This window comes from Oryza glaberrima, chromosome 8, assembly GCF_000147395.1.
Source record: "Oryza glaberrima chromosome 8, OglaRS2, whole genome shotgun sequence".
Classification (NCBI taxonomy): domain Eukaryota; kingdom Viridiplantae; phylum Streptophyta; class Magnoliopsida; order Poales; family Poaceae; genus Oryza; species Oryza glaberrima.
Window position 1 is genome coordinate 378,481 of NC_068333.1, and position 24,008 is coordinate 402,488.

Here is a 24,008-nt window from a genome sequence, read left to right on the forward strand (position 1 = left end):
CTCTGGATAGATGTAAATTTTAACATTGCAAATCTTCATACCAAGATCATTCATAAAGTTGATGTGGTTTGGGATCTTAGAATATTTGCATGATGACTCTGGGCTAACTTAAATAAATACGAGCTTTTCTCATGGTTTTCGAAATTTTCTTTGTGACATCTTATATTAGTTTTGGAGAGGAAACTAAATGAAGCTATGCAGAAGGTGAAAACTTAGAGGGACAAATAGAATATAAGAACTGGGAGGCCCCAATCCAAAAGAATGAAGAATAACGACTTTAAAGATTTTCGCAAAAATTTTACCCTGAAAATCTAGTAAGTTACCGTATATAATGTATATATATACATATAAACTTTGTGTATATACGTATACAAAGCTTATACATATAGATATAAAGTATGTATACACACACGTATATAAACTTATATATATATATATATATATATATATATATATATATATATATATATATATATATATATATATATACACACACACACACACACACAGTTTTAATGTATAAAAAATCTCTACTACTTAAAAAATTGAAAACGTTTCAGTTGTCCGTCTTAAAATAATAAAAAAAGAGCAAACAAAATCTTCGCACGGTCCGATTCCGCCACCACAGGAAACACGATTTGGATTCAAAATCGGAAGAAATTAACCCCATAAATACAAAGGATTCCACAGGACAATCCAATCGGACAATCCAGTGATTGAGAAAAAGAACGGGAAGAAAAATAGAAACATCACCGTGAAGCTGCAAACGCCGTCGTCGCCACCAGATTCGCCGCAAGAAGCCGCCGGCACCGGATCCGCCTGTGAGAAGCCATCGTCGCCGCCGTTTGGGAGGGCGCCGCTAGATCTTGATGGTGGATAGGACGCTGTCGCCGACAGAAACAAAGAAGCTGAGAGGGTGGTACGGTTGTCGAGGCTGACGGGGAGGGAGAGGGGGAGAGGGAGTGGCACCGCCGAAGGGGCGCCAAAGGGAGAGGGAAGGAGAAGGCGTCGCCGGAGGGGTGAGGGGAGGGGAGGGGTTGGGGGAGGTTGCGGTCGGTGGTGAGGGGGGGGGGGGGGGGAAGGCGGCCAGCGGTGGGAGGGGGAGGGGTGAGAATGAATCTATGGTTAGGGTTGCACTGGAGTTTTGATTGATTTGGAACCGATCTGAGCCGTCCATCGAAACGAACGACTCACATCGATCGAGCGTCGGGCTGGCCTCCATCACCGAACTGCGACACTTGGGCCGCACGGCGCACGCGGGCCAACGGACCAACACAATAGTGGAAGTGAGAGGAGTATGGGGATGTTAGTTGGACTTTAGTCGCTTGCGGCCTAAGAATAGTGGACCGGCTCGGTTGCAGGATGAAGAAGAAAATGAGCTGAAAATGGCCCATAGAGAAAAAAGGATTTTTATTTAAATGAGGGAGTACCTATGCATATTTCAAAAGATTTTTATGATCATATCACACAGATTTCTAATCTTTGGATTAAAATCTAATAGATACAGTAAAAGGCAAAAAAGCAACTAAGAAACACCACGATGGACACTAAATAACCATATCTTCAAGAAAAAGACCAAATCCAATATAAATTTCAAAACTTACATGCGAAGATTTAAAAATTACACTGTAATAAGTTTTGTAAATTATACTGTAACTTACAAGAAAATACACTGTAAATTTGAGTGAGAAAATCGAGTGAGACATAAGAAAAAAATCTTTCAAGTGAGATATAGCAAAATCGTTTAAATAAATACTAAGTGATGTTTGTATTATCAAAATTAGCAATTAAGCTCCATAAATTCCAAGAAAATTTCAAAGATTGTAATTAATATGGAGAATTTAATACAAATTAAATCCAACCATATCACTTTATTTCTCACACCTACTTTATTACTTATAAATTAATTTAATTATATACCTACCTACTTAAAAAATGCTCAAATATTCTAAAAAAATTATTTCAATTAATTAGAATTTAATATGTTTTAATTCAGTTTTCTCGTTTTTTTTCTTCCCGTTGCAACGCACGGGAACTTTTTCTAGTATATATTCATGTACTCCCTCAATCCCAAAATGTTTGACGCCGTTGATTTTTTTAAAAATATTTGACCGTTCGTCTTATTCAAAAAATTTAAGTAATTATTAATTCTTTTCCTATCATTTGATTTATTGTTAAATATATACTTTTATGTATACATATAGTTTTACACATTTCACAAATTTTTTTTGAATAAGACGAATAGTCGAACATGTTTAAAAAAGTCAACGGTGTCAAAAATTTAGGGAAGGAGGGAGTATATAAAGTTTGTATACATAAACTTTGTATAACTGAAAAAAAAATTACGTATACAAACTTTTTATGTAGTGTGCGTATACAAATTAACTTTCCTCCTGCCCAGATCGATATCCATCCATCCATCCATCGATCTCAACTTTGGCCTCCTGCCCAGATCGCCGTGGTTGATGGCGTCCATGATGCTCCTGAGGGCCTTCCGTCATGTGGCTAGCTCCCGCTCTCGCTGTGCGACGGCGGCGGCCGCCTCAATTTCAGGCGGTGCAAACCGGCTCCTGGACGGTTGGGTGGCTAACGCAGCCGCATCTCGCTGTGCGGTGGCAGCGGCGGCGGCGGCCTCAGCTTCAGGCGGTGCAGATCGGCTCCTGGGCACAAGGCCCTCCTCGCCCGAATCCCCATGGTAAGGGTTGGGGAGGAGGTCCCTATCCCACGGAGGTAACCTCTCATCCTACCTTAATTTACTCCATCCATCGATTATTGTATTCAAACACAACCGTTGGTCTTATAGGATGATTATATATATTGGATTAATCGATCAATATACATGCACTTGCGATTTATTCTATTTAATTTAATTTAATTAATTAGCCTTTGGAGACTACTCTATATTATGATTCTCTTATTAGAGTAAATTGCAGTTTGGGGGCTAGGTCTTTCACTTTGGAGTACCCCAATCCAAATTTTTCACATAAGGCTAGTTATGTTTACATCTTTCGCACTATGGACCACCCTTTTTTCATCTCTCTCTTCTCCACCTCCACCTCCGGTTGTCATCTAAATATGATGGATTGCCCCCTGCTTCATTCTGATCCAACGGTGAAGCTCGTTGCCTCTTGCTACCCCTGCTTCATTCTAATCCAATGGCATCTGTACCTGAGGCACTGGGGGCACGAATAAAAACGGGACTGAGGAGGAGCTCACTGGTGTGGGAGAAGAGGAGCTTGCCAAGTCGCCGGTGCCTTGTCAATCAAGCTCCAGGTGGTGGCAAAAATGGTGGTGGTGGGGGAGCCGGAGGTGGAGAAGAAAGAGATGGAGAGGATATGGTCCAAACTGCAAAAGAGGTAAACATACCTAGCTTTATGTGACAACTTTGGGTTAGGGGTAGTCCAAAGTGAAACTTTGGCAAAAAAAATACTAGCCCAAACTGCAATTTACTCTTATTATTATTGTGGAATTCTTTTTACTGCTTGTACGTAGTACTGCATGTTTGTTTGTGAATATAGCTAGTAGGGCCTAATTTCAATTCGACATCATCTTATCGTTATTATTACTCCTCTATATATATACTCCCATCATAATCATGCTCAAATATATATCCGCACAGCTACTATGGGCAAAAAGGTGAAGTTTGTGGTAGAGGACGAGGACATTGCCTCCAAAGAAGCCTTGTGGTCCTTGTATGAGCGTTGGTGCAAGGCTTTCGGTGAGGAGCGTGACCATGATGAGATGCTTCGCCGCTTTGACCACTTCAGAAACTTTGTGCTTGATGTGCACTCTGCCAACAAAAAATCTATCAGAGAAGGTTGGAGCGGCAGATACGAGGTTAACATCTTCGCCGATGGCAAGATCCGAGAGCTACTAGGTTACTGTACTGCTGATGACCTTTATGAATTGCCTTACGCCAAGGGTGCAGTGGTTTATGGGAGAGCCCGTCCATTCCTGCTCGCTCAACGTGAAGAAACTGATGATGATAAATTTAAAGAAAGAAACTAATAGTTGAATGGAAACATTTGCCCTATATTCCCAAATAGCTAGCCAACCCCACAAGGCCTGTTGTGGTTATTTTGTTTAAGGTTTGTGCCCAAGTTATGCTCATGCATGTGTATTAGCAAGCTATATATATACTTTGCAGATCATGCATAAACTTATGTTTTAAGCTATGCTTGTGTAAGGTACTCCCAACTTTTATTATTATATATATGTTTGAAGGGCTGGACATGTGCTTTAGTTCCGTTTGTGTAAGGTAGAAGTAAATGTTTTCCAGGTATCTTTTATGCATGATTCTCTTTTTTGATTCAAGAGATTTTTTTTTCTTTTTGTAATTTTTCATGGTTTATCCACCGCTCGCTCAACTGCTCAAGTGTGTTCACGCATTAGGTGACCCTTTGCTTGCTTACTAACATCATAAGCATCTTGTGAAGTGATTCACTTCTACTAATACTATACTTATATATTATATGGAGTATATGGGCAGAGTAGGCCGGCAATCCCGAGCCCCATCACACACGTACTGGATACTTGATTATAACTCGGTAATTCCAAAACAATTTACAGCAGACAAGGAATTTCTGCACTGTACAAGACAAATGACTTATGTTGGCTAGCAAATCTTGATATCCACATTTCTACAATAAAAAGGCCCAAAACAGAATTTCTGAAACTGTTGTAACTACAAGCTGGTATAATTACCACCATTTCAACTGTCTGAATCAATACTTGTTGGAAGTAGTTTGCCAAATATATTGTCACAATTGGGATAAACTTCGTAACAGATCATTCACCTCCCTCATTCTGCTGTCCTGGTGGTGAGACATCACACGATGTCCTGGCCTGCATTGCTGCAATGATTAAGCACAACCAGCATCAATTAATATGGAGGCGTAGACAAAAGGATTAAAGGGGTATTAGGCGTTACAATACCTCGATTGAGCAACTCCATAAGAGGAAAAAGAGAAACTCTAAATAATTGGTAACCGTTCCAAAAAAAAAAGAGAGACCAGAAGATGGTCCATATATGTAGTACGTTCTTGCCAACACTAATATGGAGCAATTGATGCATTGTAAGTCTATAAGTAGAGCTGTAGAGTAGAAGATATATGCCAATAAGGTGCAGCAAAAAATTCTTCATTGGATAGAATATACTATGTCCAGACAAAAGGCAGAATATTTCAGCGTGTGTGTATATCAATCAGTTCAACTTATCTCCCCAAAATCAGCCTAATCCAGAAGGGAACAGGGGGAAGGTAAATAGTTTCTTTATTAACAGAGTAATGCTCTGAAAAAATAGTCTGCACTATGCAGCATTCCTTAACAGGGAGACGCTCTGGAATTAGAGCCAGCAGCAATAATGACCACTGACAACAAAGGAAATGATCTCATATTCATTTTCTCGTGATAATGCAGCATGTAGCATTCATATGTGAAGTTCATATTCATAAGCTCATAACAGTCAGACACTTGGTTTCCAGTTGACTCTATTTCAAGCTCCAGTAGGCACACAACACAAGATAACATAGAAAATGAAATGCATGTAAAGAAAACTTTCTACAGAGACAGTCAATACTTTGAGAAACTAGTAACACATAGAAATATAACTGAAACTATTATAAATTATGAGAGTTATTCAGTACCTGTGTTGGGGGTTGCTGTGGGTTCAATTTGGCCATAAAATTAATCCAACCAAAAGCATTTCCATCTCAATATGTTTATGTTTTTTTGCTTGTAAAACCACAATCAGGATACATGTATCTAGTTAAGAGAAGTTGAATCATATTCAGTTTCCAAACGGAAACTATACGGAGAAAGAAACTGCAGAACAAAGACAGACGTCCATGTTACCCTCAGATCGCCCTAAACAAAACCTGTCCGCAGTTCCAGGCGGCCAAATCACATGAGAGTGAAAACCAAGGAGGGGAAGAGGAACAATGAAGAACTTTGAACCGCAGATGCAGTGCATGGCATGGCAGTCAAACTGCAGAATCACAAAAGGCACAGACCAGAAAAGGATCTGGGGAGTTGGTGGCAGGTGATGGGGAAGGGATATAAGTTCTACAGGATCTGAGCAATAGAAGGATGGAAAAATCTGAACCGTTGAAAGATTGTAAACCTGACTTGAAGTGAAAGAGCGCACTACAAGTATAAATATTCAGCAGGGAAAATTCTTCTTGTATGCAAGAAACTTGGCCAAAGAAAAATACACGTAACTCCAAATACATGAAGCTAGCAACTGGGAAAAAACAAAGGGATATGCTACATGTCCACATAGGAACTGATTTGTAAATGTTTCAAATCCAGATGAATATAGGATAGTGATAAATGTTTTTGTTTGGATCATAGTTTAAGGATAAGAGAGCAGTACTAACATTTCATAGAAAGCTAACAAAGGAAACAAAATTAGAGAACTATAATAGGAATTGGGTTATTTTTACTTCTCTGGAGTTCATATACAGTGTAACAAGAGTGCTCTTCATACCTACAATCCCCACATAAGAAACAAAAAACGATCCCCACAGCAGGCAGCCAGGCAGTATCAAAGAGCCTGGGATTTCACACAGGACGATATTTTTCAGGATAAACTTTATATGTTGAACGTGTCTCCCACATGAAACCAGCACAATCAGCAGCTCAGCCTACGACTCTTCAGGGGGAAGTTCTCTTGATTAATTTTAGAGAATGGAGAGGTAATCCCCAGCCTTGCATACCTGCTCTTTGTGAAGTAACTTAGTACAGCCACTCTTCTCCATATGAAGAAATAAATCATCCAATTCTTCTAGCAACCCTTGTTTTACAACATTTTCTATCATTAACCAGTAGGTCACAACATTGTCACTAAACCATTGGTCGAGAGAGCAGCAAACAAATCCTCAGCGTCATCATTTCTATTCTCAATCTGTAAATCCATCAAACACGGTTCTGAACCATTGGAGGGAATCTGAGGTGCAACTATTTTGGCAAAGTACCAGACTGATTATGTTGCAAGTGCTAAATTCAAACCGTATCCCACTTAATCATCCTGAGATAGAGTTCTTTTGCAGCTACAGTTCTTCCAGCCTGGAATAACCCTTGCAGCAGCATCTCATATGTAACAATGCCAGGATTCACACCCTTGCCATCCATCTCTCTCAAAAGAGTTAGTCCATCCTCTATCCTACCATTTTGAGAGTAACCATTAATAATGGTATTATAGGTAACGTCACTAGGTTTTACCCCATTGAACACCATAACTCCAAGTAGTTTCATTGCTTCATCCATCTTACCATCTAAGCAATATCCATCAATGAGTGTATTGTATGTATTAGTATTAGGTTCAATACCTATGCGCACCATCAAGTCAAACAAGTTTTTGGCTTCTATAACCCTTCCTTTTTTGCATAGGTTGCCCATTATTGCATTGAAGAAAATTGTGTCAAGACAGATGCCGCAATCGATCATTTCGAAAGCTAGCTCCTCAACCTTGTCCCATTTGTCACAGGTACACAGGCCATGAATTAGGGTGGTAAAAACAACAATGTTAGGAGCAAGTCCTTCAGATTTGAGGCTGTTGAATTGAGACAAAGCATCATCCACTCTGCCTGCTGTACAAAGTATGTCTAATACTGTTCCATAGTTGACTATATCAGGGTTCAATCCTTGCTGCCTCATATTGCTAAATACAAGCAAGGCCTCATCTACCTTGTTATGTTTAGCATATGCGCCCATTATCATGTTAAAGATATAATGACCAAGTTGCATACCTTTCTTCATCATCAAATCCAAAAGATCATGCATCTCAACAAGAGCTCCTTCAGTAGCATAGCCATGAAGCAGAGTACCATAGGTAGTGCTATCAGGCTTGTGTCCCCTCTTGACCAAAGAATCAAAAATCTTTCTAGCTTCTGTGCTTTTCCCATTCTTGCATAGATAGTCCATCAGCGCAGTATAAGTAACGACATCGGGTTCAACACCATGTCTGCACATCTTTTTGAAAATCCCAATGGCCTCTTTGGGCTTTCCTGAAGAGCAATATCCATGCACAAGACTAGTATACATGATGCAATCAGGCATAACACCATTCTTAACCATCCTAGTAAAGACTTGTGTGGCCTTGTCCATTGCTTGAGTCTTGGATAGGGCACTGATAATCGAGCTGTAAGTCACAACATCTGGTGATGGCCCTCGATCCAGCATTGCATCAAACAGGGAATAAGCTTTGTCCAGCTGACCCTCCCTAAGCAAGCCATTGATGACAGTGGTATACGCCACCACATCGAGTGGGCAGCGCCCTTTATGATCAGCCATGATATGGAGCAAGTCGAGAGCTTGTTGACTTGTCTTGTCATCACAGAGACCCTTGAGAAGAATGGTGTAGGAGAAGAGATCTGGCTTGCAACCTAGCTCGGGCATTCGTCGAAGCACAATGTCCATCGCATCGCTCGTCCTCCTGCGGTCACAGAGGCCCTTGAGAAGAGGACTGAAGAGGATTGGGCTCATCCTCAACCCCGTCGTGATGACACGGCCGACGGTGGCGAAAGCGAGGTCCAAGCGGCCGAGGCGGCGGCAGCAGCCAATGACGATGCCGTAGGTGGCGATATTGGGAGCCGCACTGGTGGCGCCGGCTCTGGGCATGCGGTTGAAGAGGGAGATGGCGACGGCGGGGCTGGCACGCGCGACGTCGGAGAGGGCGCGGTTGAGGTCGAAGATGGAGGCACGGTCGCCTCGCTTGAGCAATCTGTCGAACACCTGGTGTGCGTCCCCGGGCTCGGTCGCTCTCTGCCTCCCTCCTTGCTTCGTGCGCTTGGCCCCACCCCGTCCTCCTTGCTTCGTGCGCTTGGAGCTGGAGGTCCCAGCCCGTCCCAGCGCGCTTCCACCGCCGCGGACTCCCATGGCCAGCCTCTCCAACTCCGGCGACGCCGCTCGGCCGCCGCCGCCGCGTCGTCCAGAGAGAGGAGAGTTCTGAGCTGGTGGGTTGAGAAACTGGAATGTGGGGCCCGCACGTCAGTTCCCGAGGAGATGACCCAAATATGGGCCTAGTGTTGGGCCGCACAGATCACCATTTCCGGCCCAATTAAAGGCGGCCCAAGTAAGGGGAGACACATCTCAGCACAAGCAAGAGGGAGGCTGCGGCGGCGGCGGAGGCGGAGGTGAGCATTGCAATGGCGACGGTGGCCGGCGACGATGGCGGCGGCGAGTTCTACCTGCGGTACTACGTGGGGCACAAGGGGAAGTTCGGGCACGAGTTCCTGGAGTTCGAGTTCCGGCCCGACGGGAAGCTCCGGTACGCCAACAACTCCAACTACAAGAAGGACACCATGATCCGCAAGGAGGTGTTCGTCTCCCCCTCCGTCCTCCGCGAGGCCACCAGGATCATCCACGAATCCGAGGTCCTATTATCTTCTCTTCTTCCCCCATCAATCAATCTCTATCTCTAGGGTTTAGATGGGGTTGGTGTACATACTACAGATTATGAAGGAGGATGACAGCAACTGGCCGGAGCCAGACCGCGTGGGAAGGCAGGAGCTGGAGATCGTGATGGGGAACGAGCACATCTCCTTCACCACCTCCAAGATCGGCTCCCTCGTCGACGTCCAGACCAGCAAGGACCCCGAGGGCCTCCGCATCTTCTACTACCTCGTCCAGGTCCCTCTACCCACCCTTTGCCTCTCACAAATCACTCAAGGATCCATTGCTAGACCTAGCTAGCTCTCCATGATTGGCGGCGCTTAGATAAAGCGCGTATGAGAGCTGAAATTGTTGTCATATGCCTCATCAATAGCACCTCTTCTTCATCCATCCATACCAGCAGTGTGTAAGATTGTGTGCTTAACTTATTCAGAATTGTTCACTTGTAGTTGTGGGAGGTTCTAATGGTTCCATGTTATAATAGTGCTCATAAGCATGAACTTTCTGTTACATCTCGATGCATAAATTAACTTAGCATTAGGTTCATGTCTTGGAACTACATATAGTAAACTATTTGCTTGGTTGATAGAAAAGCATATCCATATTTGATTATGTTCACCTATTACCTCATCTGAGTGACATTCTTTCAGTCTAGTTATGGTCTATAGAGGAGTATCAGTAGCAACTCTATCTGTGCTGGCGCTGAGCCGCGCTGCTGAAATCATTTGCGATGCAACAAATATCAACTCAATAATGAAATTCGGATGATTGATAATGTTTTGTTTGTTTGTATATCAAAGCAATCAATCTGAGCAAGGAAAATAAAGGCAGATCTTGCCTTGCCTTGCATTGCCTGGCATTATATCTTTTAAAAAGTTGAATAGTCTCTTAAGATCAATGATGCCAGAATTCTCTGGAGGTATTGGGACCATCCCTTCCCATTAACGAAAAGGATGACCAGGTTCTTACCAACCTCCTGACAACAGTCACTGAAGCTTAATTAACTCCACCATAAGAATAGGGGTCTTCAGGAATCAAATTAACGGGTACCAGATCATATCCACCTTTAGGGATTATCGTTTAAAGGCACCAAACAACACAGCCAGAAACTCAGATGTTGACAGATAACACATAATGGTAGCCTGATAATTATCATCATAAGTTTTGTTTGAGTCTATCGCTCCACTTTTGATTGCAAAGCAAGCAAAGTCTGCAGGGAAGGGCAGTACCCTGTAAGAACAAAATGATTTAGATGGAACAAGATAGTTTAAACAAGAGTGAACTATTCCCAAGTATCAGTTTGTTTCTCGGCAGCCATAGAATCCAGTTTTTCTTTCAGTAGCTTTAGGGTAGATTTTTCCTGTGGATGCAATATATATGTTAGTAGCCATTAATATCACTAAAATGCAGGTCTTGTGATTCAAATTATATCAACCCATCTTCCAGTTGTGCAAGCCATATTGTAGCAAATTGCTTCATTCTTTCTGTCCTTGTGGTGTTTAATTTTTATTAGAACATATTATACTTAATATCTCAGCAGTTTTCAAAAGCATACTGCTGGAACAATTTTCTAATAATTGCAAAATTATCTTAGTCACTGTTATTGAAAAATTGTGTTTTTTTAAGAAACCATTTATCTGTAATGTCCTGGCTTTCTTAGTAAATCAGCATAAACGTAGCTGGAGTCTTATTCTCAAAACATGAGATAGGGCAATTAGATGCTTGAAATGTAGGAAAAAGATGAGACCTTTCGTTCAGGTTAAGACTAACAACTCCCTTCTTCAATGGAACTAATGAATTGATATTGCTAACCTTACAGGCGACCCTAGATGCCAATGCCACATTGTTGCACTGCTGTCAATTAGTAGAATTTGTGGGTCCACTGAGGTTCCATAGAAATCTTGCAGGATGCTCTAGTGGTTACACCCTAGACAGACTCAATTGGCTTCACATATGTCCTTAGCATGTCCAGTCATTTTGTTAGGAAATAATCTGTGTTTTGTAAACATCTATTGAGGGAGTGGTTGCTTCATCTGAATTAGTAAGATGTGTAAAAAAATAATTTTGCCTGACTTGTGATAGCATTCATACTTTCTGCAACAATTACACACATTCATGATTTGATCCCCATAGCAAAATAGTGCCAAAATCACATGGGGACGACCTTAATCCTATGTCAGGTTTGCTAGGTATCATTCTATTGTCCATCCTTAATTTTCTGTTGATCAGTAGATAACTGTAAGACAATATTATGAACAGTACATCACAGTTAAGGAACTGCTAGCAGTGTGTAAATTCTAAATTTCTAGTTAAAGTGGTGGTGTGAAAGCATGTAATGAGTTGGATCTTCTAACGCTGTCCTGGTTTGGTTTAACTTCATACGAGGGAAACATTTTTTTTTTTTGGTTCCACACAGTATGGCAAATCCATAGACAAAAGCTATTCCTAACAACTTCTATTGTTTCTATGTGCAGGATCTGAAGTGCTTCGTGTTTTCACTCATCAATCTCCACTTCAAGATCAAGCCCATTCAATCTTGAGCTCCTTTCAGTTTCTTAATTGTATTATGGTCAGTGTTAGAGAGCTCTGTACAATGTACGATCTGATCCAGTGAGTTAACCCTGATGACTTTTGGGTGGTTTGTGGACATTGAGGGTGGAAATCTTCAGACTCTGTTGCCTGGGATTGTTGTTGGATTGTGCAAACTTTGGGTGCTCATTACTCAAGTAGTGATATTTATGCTTCTTTACATCCTTTTGGCAGCCTTCCTGTCAGTGTCTATCTGCAGTAGTTTTGATCCATTATCCATAAGATTGAATGGTGGTTGTGTTTTAATTTGGCCAAACTGCACTGCTGAGAATGGGAGGTCTTGTGGCCAGCCACAAAGTGGGCTCTTTCAAGATAGAAAGTGCAGTTTCATTTTACTATTTGTAATGTGCACTTGGGATAATATCTGATATCCCTGCACTTGATCCACTAGTAAAACTCATCTCTTCCTAAAGAAGAGGAGACCCTACAGTCTGAAGAACCTTTTTTTTATTTGTGGAAAGCAGAACAGTGTGATTAAAGGCTCAACCTGGGCCTATCAAGATTTAATCTTTAATCTGATACCCACTGTCTGCTTAATGGCATCTTAGCCTCTTGAGGAGTAATGTTGGGTAGGCAGCCTTATTTCTTCTCTCTTTTGGCTTTTGTAGATTCCTGTACCCTAGCTTACACAGGATGAGAGCTTTACTCCATGACAATTCTATAGGAACCTGGTGACTTTGATGCAAAGAGAAAAAGGTAAGGATCATCTGTAACTGTAAACGCATGAACATGATTATTCTTTCCTCCATCATTCTCTTATGGAGCATGCTACTGTTTGCTAGTATCCATTTGCTCTTGTAACAAACAGTAACCAAGCTGCAATAAATGGTCATAGAGACAACAGCAGCAGTTAAAAGTGAAAGGCAAAATCATAGGAACTTGAAAAAATAAAGATGAAGATGACACTGTATGACCAAAAGTCATCAGATTTATGGCCAAAACATTAAACATGCATGGAGGGACAAAGGCAAGAACAAAGATGATGAAATCTGGGACTCAGGTGCACCCAGGAAGATAATCAAGGGGAAACAAAGGTCAGGCAAACATGCAAGCATGCCTGCTTTTTTTTAGCTTAACCCCACATGAACTGGTCAGGAGGACATGGCCATGTTACCTGGGCTATTCATCACCTAAGCTTTTTGATCTTCTTTTTCTTCAATTACAATCTCACATAGGACAGATGGTCCAGCCATGGATTCATGCAGCAAAGCAAATGTGGATGAAAGAACACAAGATGCCAATTATCTCAAAAGGAAGCAAGATGCCGAGGTAGGGCTTTCTTTCATGTGCTATACATGCTGCATGATCTTTAGTACTAGCTTTGTAACAACCTTAACTAGTACTACTAGCATTTTGGACCACTAAATTTGTCCTCCAAACTTTCTCAAATGAAATTAAAAAGGAGAACAAACTAGTTATTCATGTGTGATTGCATTGTAGGAAGGTAATTATCTAAACAAGTAAAGTTGGGGCAAAAGCAGGGGAATATATCATGCCACCACTTGAGCACTTTTAACTTCATGGGAATTTTAAAATACATTTGTTATGGCCTTATGGGGGGTTTAACCGTTTGAATCCGACATAAACTACATGATCATATATCAAACACACACACAAAAAAAAGAGGGCACATACTCAGATCATTTTAATTCAACAAAAATGAATAGTGACTACTATACTGGACCCAAAGTGAAGTACAAGATGCAGCATGCTAAGCTTCAGCAGTGCAGTAATTAACTCATCTATACTTAACAATACAAGAACATATATATCCTCACTCAGCAGCACACAGGACAGGATTAACTAGTTACCAAATACATGTCATTACACGTATTTAGTAGTATTATACCGTATTTATACGTATCTAGCTCTAGCTGTTGTTGTTGTTGGATGGAGATGGAGAGGAGGTGAGGAGGGCGATGATGTCGAGCGCGACGGAGCAGAGCTTGTTGAGCGCCTCCTCCCTCGCCGCGAGCTCCGCCGGGTACGCCCCGGGCCTCTGCCGCCGGAACAGCGCCTTGCACACCTGCGGGTACTCCGCGCCGGCGCTCACGTGCACCGTCGCCAGGTCGTAGTCCTGCTGCCCCATCGACTCCTTCGCCGCCGCCAGCGCGTCGCGCGCGTCGCCGTACTTGCCGGCGCACGCGCGGAGCAGCGCCTGCACGGTGCCGTCGCCGGCGGCAGCGGCGGCGAGGGGCGCCGTGCCGTTGGCCAGCGCCGCCGCCGCCTGCGCCGCGCCGGACGCGTTCGCCGCGGCCACGGACACGGCGATGGCGGAGAGGCCGCGCACGTCGGCCGTGGTGCTCGACGGGTCGGCGGCGAGCGCCGACACGCAGACGTCGTAGTAGGCGGTGGAGTTGCAGGTGGCGCGCACCAGCGCCGCGGCCTGAGGCTCCACCGGCACCACGGGCGACGCCGGCGGCGGCGCGTGCTTGGCGTGGCCGCCGTGGCCGTGCTTGGACGACGGCGGCCCTGAGCGGGAGCACAGCGTGGCGGGCACGAGAAGCGCCAGGAGGAGGATCGCCATTGCTGCTGCAGGCGCCATTGATGATGCCATTGGTAGTACACAGTTCTTGACTTGACCACTTGTATAATCTAAGCTAATTAAGCTAAGATCTATGGAGGTGTAGTGATCAAGCTAAGCTAGCTAGCTGCTTGCTTGTGAGTGATGAGGCTGAGCTGGTTTGTTAGTGAGCTGTGTGATGGATGGATGAGAGAAGCTAGCCATGGGATGTATATATAGGCGAGGTGGCTGAGAAATTTGACTCTGAATTCTTTCTTAGTATGAGAAAGGAGGAGGAAGCTGATCGGTGAGCTGAGGTGGTCAAGTGGAGAGCTAACTAGCTAGTAGTATTACTTAGCTAGTCCACTAAGCATGCAATTTTCTTCTTTAATATTGTATGTAGTTAGTGCGTTGTTAGCAGCTAGTATAGTAGATGCAGCTTTAGTTTAGGCGAAATCAACTTAGTTGGATACTCCATTAATTTTGTTGCGTTTTCCTTCTTCTTTCCCGCCTACGTGTTCACAAGTATATACCGCGCGCGCGTGGTTTAATTTATCTGCTGCCTGCCGACTTAGTTTTGCTGGATTGTAATACAGCTAATTGATTATCAAAAGTAAATTAATAATTAATTAATGCACGTATGTTGTAACACTCAGATTTCTTACAAATATGCAAGCTGCATATTTGCAATGCAGTGAGAGCAAACTTTGGAATTCATTTTTGATTGTTTATGTACAGTAAGAAAATGCAAGTGCACGCACCTTTCTTAGCTAGCTTTTCTGCTCTTTTGTTAACATTCATAGATCACTCGTGTTTCTCATGTGGATATATATATGTCTCTCCTAGCAAGCTTGATATATACTACTCCAGCAAGTTAATTAGAAGGAGAGCGTATACTATAAATGTGTGCTTTTTTATATAAAAAGCTTTATTGATATTAATTAGATAATTACTACATATGATAAAATTTTATGTATCGTATGTGCGCTGTTGTTGTTTTAATCACGGAGCAAATTGTGTTCAGCAAAATATAATCTGCTGAACGACTGATGCCAAGTAATTATCACCTAATTAATTAATTAATTAATTAAGTGGTCCGCTAGCTTATTAGCTATATACATATACAGTACGTACGTTAGACGACTGACATTTTCAGTCAGCGTCTGCGACGAGCTGGGGAACTATATATGTACTATAATTAATCTTGCAGCAATTTGACAAGAACCAGTAGCTAGCTTTACAGCTCCAATTAAAGGAACTATCTGAACTGCAATAGTTTGATCTCCTTAATTAATTTAATCCGTTTCTCTTCTCCTCTCGATTGACCAGCGTGTTGACGCCTCCATGGCATGGCGAGACCGCGTCTATACGACGTGTGGAATGAACTAAGTATCATCTACTAGCTAGTACACTAATTAGCTAGAGCTGAATGGTAATTCAGAGCTAGCTAGGAAGCAATGCAATACGTATATGGGTTGTTTCCTACCTGCTTCACTGAATGGGCCACTACCACTAGCGATCGACCTATCTAAACAAGCCTTTGACTATTGCTTGCTTGCTTAATTGTTAATGCTTCTCTGTTGCAATTTGCTAGTGGTGTTGGTCTCTCTCTCTCTCTAGTGGCATCCGATCGGACAAAACGCGTCCTGTTGCTGCCTGCTGCTAACTCTGAATTTCTGATGGGAATTGGCTGCAGAGATATTAGTCTATGTTTGTCTGGCAGATTCCGGTACGTAGCACTCCTCCAACAACAAATTAATCAAACAACGACTTGTGAATTTCTGTCAACCAGCAGCTGAAAATATGCTGCAACATGGACCACCAAATTCTATGCGTGTTTCCATCTTGTGTGGCTACTCCTCCATCGCTCCATCGCCATCGTCGTCTCGTTCTGCCTCTGCAAACAGTAGCATCGTCATCATATTGTCCTAGAACGACTCTGACTTGTGGCTTTTTGCAGAAATAAAGAAAGAAAACCAAAGTCTTAAAGCTATATACGCATGATCACTTGTTGGGTATATCTCCTTGATCAAAACAAGACGGCCGCAAGAAAACGAAACTGAGTTGAATTGAATTGAATTGAATTCTCTAGAACTGACGCACGTAGCTAGGTACATTATATGACACGCTCATGCATATGCTAATAATTAAATTAAAGCTAATTGACTGATTAATTAGTCTGATGCTTAAACTATTGGGTTAGGCGCCCCCTTAACAACAACTTCTCGATCGATCATTACTACTCCTATACTAAACACGCGCAAGTACACACTTTTGACTCCATTTTGATCGATTAAATAGGTAGATGCATAGCTGTACCTGCACTCTAGTATCTTGCTTTCCACCTGCAGTCTGCAGATCGATCGAGTTGCATGCGTGGATATGTATGCTACCTTAATTAGATAGCTATCTGTTTTGCATTGCAGCCGTCGATTCGTCCAACTCCAACCAACGGCAGCAGAAAAGCAGTTCTTGCAACTGCTGCATGCAGCAGCTGGAATCGATCGATTGATGGCCTGATCAATGATCAATCGCACGTTCGATCATATACTAATTCTACCTGCCTAATTATTTTGTCTGAACCGATCGATTAATTAAACTCAAAGTAATTCAGCAATGATGGAGAAAGAATGTAACTGTAAGCTGCTTGTTTTCTCTGAATATATTGCCTCCAGGCTGCAGGTGATCAGTACGTATAGTTTCATTATTGATGAGGGGGCTGAATTATTAACATATCGATCAGTGTGAGTATTAATTTAATTACCACTCAATCCTGGTTCCTGGAATTAAAGTTTTAATTTGACAGTGTTCCATTCCCTCTAGCTATATGCCAGATGATTTGCACGTGTATTGATCGATGTTAATTAATTAGTGAGTGGATGTGTGGGTATGTACTGACGAATGCATCAATCTGTATTTGGCACTGAAGATTTTGCAAAATTTTTAACTCATTCTGTCTATTTTCCAGGTGGCCTATATTTGCAAATAATGTGAGATAGATGCTACTCCTAGTTATTAGTGGGTGCATTTTGGAAGTGTGTTACCCCTTATTGCTCCACTTAATTTCCCCTTTGTTTCACTTTCTGCCTATTTTATTACGCTTTTTCTTGATCCTACTGTTGTAGACCAAATATATACATTAGCAGATAGTCATCTTGTAGCTACCGTATGCAAAGATTTGGTGGTCTTAATGTATAATGCATGTTGGATTAGCTTGATATTACAGTGTTAGTGTGTTTACTAGTGCTACCGATCATCATCATGCATTCTGCTATTTCACTACACAGAATTAGACCAGTATATGAATAACATCACACCTTATCCAATAATCAGTCCACTTGCAGGCAGCACTATCCTCTAGTCGATCAGAAGCCACTATCCAATGCAAAACTCATCTACTCTACTAGTGCCTGCACATTTCATCCAATCTTCTCACAAAAAGTGTTTTTTAAAAACACAAAAATCTAACCTAGTCTAAATATCTGTCTCCCATTTTAAATTTTGGAGGAATGTCACTGCACATTTGATCTAATCCGCTCATAATATAGTGTTTTCTTAAAACACGAACACACAAAATTTCTAGAGGTAGTTCCCTGTGTATTCCCTTGGAATTCCAGCCAATTCTTATTATCCCCAAATTTCTATTCTATCCCATGTAACCTATTTCGTAGTTGACCGTTTAATACCTATCGAACGGTTCATTTTGCCTTCATGTAGGAGTATGAAAGAAGCACACTAAATTTGTGGAGTATATCGCTTAAAAAAAACCGTGGAGTATATTGTTCGAAGTGTAAAAAAGTTTATTGTTCAAAGCGGAGAAGTTTTTTTACGTGACTATTATATTTATATGTTTACTGTGTGAGGTATTATATATGTAAATCTTTTTTAGATCATGATTAAAAAAATGCAATTTAAATTTTAATTTATTATTATAAAAAATATTTTATGTAGCATATTTTATCTAAAGAAATGCTATGCAAGACTAAATATTATGTTTACCGTCTTAAAAAAATGCCACGAATACATTCTATGGATATGTAATCTTATTAAAATTTCTATGTAAAATGATTCCTCACGCAACAATCTCATGAATGAATAAATACTGTAGTTACACAACAAATTATTGTGTTTCCCACGATAGATTTCAAAAAATTATACACTCCTTTCATGATTACTAAGGGTAAAACTGATATATTACACCTATTGAACTTTCAACTGACGGTCAATTGCAATAAAGAGTATGAAAGGGATTAAAATCAAAATTCTTAATTAGGGAACAAAACTAAGACACATTGAAAGAATCATCTAAAATTTCGGGGGCATACACATAATTTTGTTAAAAAGGTAACCTAGGGTAAAAGTACTACTACCTTCGAACTACTTTTTAGCACATTTTTCTTTTTACAACTTGATACTATCTGTACCATATTTATTATGAGAGGAAATATATAACATTGTCAAAATACTCGCATATATAATATATCCCCAAGTAGAAGTAGGCTGGGCCGAGCCGAGAAGGCCCATGTAATATTGGCTAATGGTTATTGGGCCTCATTTGGGCCCACTAGAAAGCCCACATACAGAGACCCTCATCGTCGTCGATCGTCTAGTAGAGCGGGGAGAGCGGCGGAGGAGAGGCGCGCCAAATCCCCCTCCCATTTCCCGCCTTCCCCAATTTCTCCCAAACCCTAGCTAGCCTTTCCCCAACCTAGACTCCTTGACGCGGCGAGGAGGAGGAGGCGGCGATGCGGGGCGGCACGGTGCAGATCAACTGGCACGAGCAGCAGCCGGTCCTCACCCTCGACTTCCACCCCGTCTCCCGCCGCCTCGCCACCGGCGGCAGCGACCACGACATCAAGGTCTCTCTTCACCCACCTCCCTTGCTCCACCCCCCTGCCCGATTTGCTGCTCTCGATTTCTCGTTTTTTAGATCTCGATTTCTCGTTGCGGTTTGGATGGCTTTCTGCCCATTTCGTCATGGATTATAATATATTGGCTTGCAGATCTGGGTGATTGCGTCGGATGATTCCGACAAGAAGCTCCCCACTGCCACCTACCACAGCAGCCTCTCCTCCCACAGCTCCGCGGTGAACGTTCTCCGCTTCTCGCCTTCCGGTAAGCGCTGCTATGAATTGAGTTTAGCACTGGCAAATTTCTGAATGAAATGCTCTCTATATGTTGAGAAATTTCTACATACCTAACTAAGCAAACCTTTTCCGTCCGGTTGTTCGCAGGCGAAAATCTTGCGTCTGGTGCTGATGGTACGTTTACTTTAGTTTTTCCCCCTAACGGACGCAGGGGCTCTATCAATTCAATCAAGCAAGGAAAGGATTTACTAGTCCTGCTGGAGTGTTTGAATTCCACTAAACAAACTGATAAATAAAGGCTAATTATGTTAAACTGCCACATTATTTTTTGCCCCACCCGCGCGGAAGAATTCATGGCCATGAATTTATTACAATGGGAATAAACTGTTGTAATTAAAACCGTCTCCATTTTAGCTAGACAATCAAGTAGATTTGTTGTGTCCTTGCTATGCATTTAGGCTATTATGTAATTGACAGGTGGTGGTATTATCATCTGGAAGTTGCATTCCACTGATGACGGCGAGGCTTGGAAAGTACAAAAGACATTATTGTGAGAGCAAACCTCTGAAAAAAAATAGAGAATTATTTGAATTAGCCCATTTTATTGTTGACACTTGCTTAGCTGTATTCTCCTAACTTATCACATAGGTTCCATCACAAGGATGTTCTTGACCTGCAATGGTCCCAAGATGGCGCATTCCTTGTTTCTGCTTCAGTTGATAACAGTTGCATTGTATGGGATGCTATTAAAGGTAAACCCTAAAACAAGTGATCCTACGACTGTAGCACTATGTTTCCTCTGTTATACTGATTTGTATGCAATTTACTTCTCAGGTTCGGTGCAACAAAAGTTGGAGGGTCATTTGCATTATGTTCAAGGCGTGGCATGGGATCCTCTGGGTCAATACATTGCTTCACTGAGCTCTGACAGAACTTGTAGAATATATGCAAATAAGCCCCAAGGCAAGTCAAAGAACACAGATAGGATGAACTTTGTTTGCCAGCATACACTGGTGAAGGCCGAACATCAAAATCATGATGAGTCCAAGGTTTGTTTAATGTACTCTGTGGCATTCTTTGGTTATTCGTTGCTCTAAATTAGCTACCTTTATCTTGCAGCCACCAGTTAGAGCTCATTTGTTTCATGACGAAACGTTACCATCTTTCTTTCGGAGATTGGCATGGTCGCCTGATGGATCTTTTCTGGTACTGCCAGCAGGTATAGAAATTTCCTGTTAGTGCTAGACTTCTAGTCGGCAATACCTAGTTGCTCTGCTAATTTCTATAACACAAAACAGGTCATTCTAAAGTGCATTAGTTATACGGTCTTGCTGCATGTAATATAGTTCATCTGCAGTCAGTCCCTGTCATCATACCTTTTATCCCATCAACAAGTTCATTTCCCTAATTCACCTTTTATCTTGATCAGGTTTATGCAAATATTCATCTGAAGTGATCAATACAGCTTATGTAATGTCAAGGAGAGACTTGTCAAGGTAGAAGCACATTTAATGCTTGAAATAACGATGACCTTGCCTTATAACGTTTAATTTGCTCCTTTACATTTCAACCATCATTACTGGAAAAATATAAAGTTTTTCAGATGTTTCACAATTTAGAAACTCGTTTGTTCAGGTGTTCCCTGAATGGTTAAATCAGCTAACCTAAGCTCTAAGCTTGCACACACAAACATAGAATTCTTTATAGGTAGTTTTATTTTTACAACAGGATACAGTACCATGGTACTAAAAGCTGGAACTAGCAACCTAAGTGGTTCGATTTGCTCCGAGTACAAATCACAAAATTAGACCGTGGCAACTGGCTGAATCGGATGGTTTCCTTGTGAAACTGGTGAACCAGAACATCCTAAGTTGGGGGGTTCTTGCACAGGAACAAAAGACATGGGTCATTGAATTGAAGGCCCAATGGTTGACCTTGTATTTTAAGGCCCACTAACTTCAATTATACGTGAAGAAAGTGTGGGGTGGGGATCAATCCTTGGTTTTGGCGGGGGTGAATGAAACCTTCCTTTGCTGAACATAGATTGGTTATTCCACCAGAAGGTAAACCTGGAGATTGAGCATTCAATGGCCAGTCCAACATTCTTTTACTATGATAAGAACATGCTATTCCCTACAGATGTTCTTAGCTGATAAAATGGTTCCACAGGAACTTATGGTATTTCATTTGTCCCACTTAATTTTCAACGTTTCATTAATTATATGTCAGAAAAAACATATACTTTAGCATATAACCTGTATACCATATATTTAGTTCTGTATTTATTTTAGGATACCAACCTTGTTTTGGTGCTACAGGCCTGCGATACAACTCCCTGGCGCAAGTAAAGCAATAGTGGCAGTGCGCTTTTGCCCGGTTCTCTTCAAGCTGCGTGGTTCCCAATCAGGTAGCTCATTTTCTTTTCAGCTTTACCTTGCTTGAAGGTTCTAATTGTTTTACTGATCTCTTAAAATGACGCTGTACTATGGAACTGTTGCAGATTGTTTCTTCAAGCTTCCTTACAGAGTTATTTTTGCTGTTGCTACTTTGAACTCCCTGTATGTTTATGACACTGAAAGTGTTGCTCCTATTCTAATACATGCTGGTCTGCACTATGCTGCAATTACGGATATTGCATGGTGAGTTTTACAATAGTTTTACTCCTAGCCTTCAGTGAGCAGAGAAACTTGTCTTACTGGAACTAACAGTTCACGTTTTCTGTTTAAACCTTTTCGCTTTTTTGATAGGTCTTCTGATGCCAAGTACCTGGCAGTGTCATCACGAGATTGCTTCTGCACCATTATTGAGTTTGAGAATGAAGAGTTGGGGCTGCCCTATAATCTCTCTGGTATCTCTTTGTCTTCCCTTTTTTTATTTTGTTGGGTGTGTTTATTTAAACTTTGTTGAATGGAAAATTTATGTTAGTATCCAAAATTGGATCATAATATTACTTGGTTGAAGTTATTACCATGTATTATCAAGTAATATTGGTGCCTGCCTTTTCTAGAGCGAATGGGTGGATTATGTATATGTATCAATTTTCCAATTTGTTCTGCTTACCATCTTCTGTCAAGATGTGTTACGCCAGTCAGGATATAAATAGTTTTAATCATATATCTTAAATGGACTCACTTGTTAATAGAAAATGGATATTTGGTACTATGTTCACCTCTTGAAAGATTATTAATATTTGGTCCAGCCAGACTCATCAGAGCAGACTTCTTTAGGTGACTGATAACTATTTTACCCATTCTGCTGTTAACTTGTAGTGGCACTTTCATTTGCCTGTGATGCAACCTCATGGGGTTCCTTGTTTTCTGATGTAACTCAAAGCAAATAATGTGTTGCTAAGTAGGATGATCTCTTTGATTGCATCAGGATATGATTGTTTTGTGTTCCTAGTACTAATTCAAAGCTACCATTGAAGTATGCATAGCAAATCTTCAATCTGCTTGTTTTCGATGAATAGCATAAGGCCTGCTATGAATTTATTAATTGTAGTTCATTCTGAGCTAAAGTACAAGGATTGGATCTGTGAAGGCTTGGTTGTTTGCCACGATCATTGTTTCTAGTTTACTGTTTTATTACATGACAATTCTTCAAAATCCTAGGAACAAAGGAACTTGCTGAAGGGAATACCAACTGTGAGAACATGAAGCCATTAAAGGTGGACAGTATGGAAATTGATGCTGGTTCCAGCAAAGCTAAGATAAAAGCCAGTTCTGCAGCCGTTGAAGTGACACCATCACCACCAGTGCTGGCCCAGAACAATATATTGAGTAAGCTTAAGATTAGTTACTCCACTAGTTTCCTACCTCATGAATTTCGACATCTGCAGTGATCCGCAAATAGTGGAAAGTGCTTTTAGTTTACTCAGTAAATAAATTTAGTTTGTGGCTGTATCTGCTTCTTGGATGTGCTCGCTATCTTTGTTTACTTTTTTTTCCCTCAAGACACTTTCCTTACACGATTTATTAATTGGAAACTCACAGTGACAAAGGACGTTGCTGAAGGAAATGCGACAAGTGAAAATGACAGGCCTTCAGCGGTGGACAATATGGAAGTTGATGTTGGTGAAAACAAAGCTAAGATGGAAGTCACTCCTGTCGCTGTACAAGTGACAGCGCCGCCAGTGTCGACCAAGAACAGCGCATCAAGTAAGCCTACCAAGAAGCGAATTACTCCTATTGCAATCAACTAAGTAATGCAAAGTAATTAGGACCTAGGATTATGATATCTTCTGTAGTGATAGCAAGTACAAGAATTTACATTTAGGTCACCCTGTAAAGAAATTTATTTTGCAACGCGTGTTCAACTTGTGGCCTAACCCCAGAAACTCCGGTTCTGCTAATGGCACATAGTGGAAGCAGTTATATGGACACAGCTTGTGTCAGTGAGCACATTTGGTTATAAATCAACTTGCAGATACCAGATGT

The 24,008-nt window shown here is 41.5% G+C and overlaps 3 protein-coding genes, 1 long non-coding RNA gene and 1 pseudogene across 5 annotated transcripts; 3 read left to right on the forward strand and 2 right to left on the reverse strand.

The window, feature by feature from the left end:
• The first annotated feature begins 2,294 nt into the window (after positions 1-2,294).
• Positions 2,295-4,242, forward strand: LOC127781098 (uncharacterized). Of its 2 annotated transcripts, XR_008018912.1 has the most exons (3): positions 2,295-2,730; positions 2,934-3,356; positions 3,620-4,242. It is a non-coding gene; the product is annotated as an uncharacterized LOC127781098 (long non-coding RNA). The 2 variants fall into 2 exon arrangements; XR_008018911.1 differs by lacking the exon at positions 2,295-2,730 and having other exon boundaries at positions 2,737-3,356.
• A 249-nt stretch (positions 4,243-4,491) lies between these two features.
• Positions 4,492-8,972, reverse strand: LOC127781095 (protein Rf1, mitochondrial-like; annotated as a pseudogene).
• Positions 8,973-9,073: 101 nt separating this feature from the next.
• LOC127781113 (protein mago nashi homolog 1) lies at positions 9,074-12,147 on the forward strand. Its single transcript, XM_052308019.1, has 3 exons — positions 9,074-9,374; positions 9,454-9,630; positions 11,868-12,147. Exons 1-3 carry the CDS (start codon positions 9,147-9,149, stop codon positions 11,931-11,933), a joined length of 471 nt encoding a protein of 156 aa, XP_052163979.1. The 5' UTR covers positions 9,074-9,146; the 3' UTR covers positions 11,934-12,147.
• A 1,478-nt stretch (positions 12,148-13,625) lies between these two features.
• Positions 13,626-14,819, reverse strand: LOC127782484 (pectinesterase inhibitor 28). Its single transcript, XM_052309686.1, has one exon. The coding sequence runs from the start codon at positions 14,537-14,539 to the stop codon at positions 13,853-13,855; it is 687 nt and encodes a 228-aa protein (XP_052165646.1). The 5' UTR covers positions 14,540-14,819; the 3' UTR covers positions 13,626-13,852.
• A 4,313-nt stretch (positions 14,820-19,132) lies between these two features.
• LOC127782482 (chromatin assembly factor 1 subunit FAS2 homolog) lies at positions 19,133-23,995 on the forward strand. The gene is made up of 13 exons (XM_052309683.1): positions 19,133-19,344; positions 19,489-19,600; positions 19,720-19,746; positions 20,050-20,122; positions 20,221-20,324; positions 20,407-20,621; positions 20,692-20,791; positions 21,002-21,068; positions 21,891-21,979; positions 22,073-22,211; positions 22,320-22,420; positions 23,184-23,351; positions 23,565-23,995. The coding sequence occupies exons 1-13, from the start codon at positions 19,231-19,233 to the stop codon at positions 23,771-23,773; spliced, it is 1,518 nt and encodes a 505-aa protein (XP_052165643.1). The 5' UTR covers positions 19,133-19,230; the 3' UTR covers positions 23,774-23,995.
• The last annotated feature ends 13 nt before the right edge of the window (positions 23,996-24,008 follow it).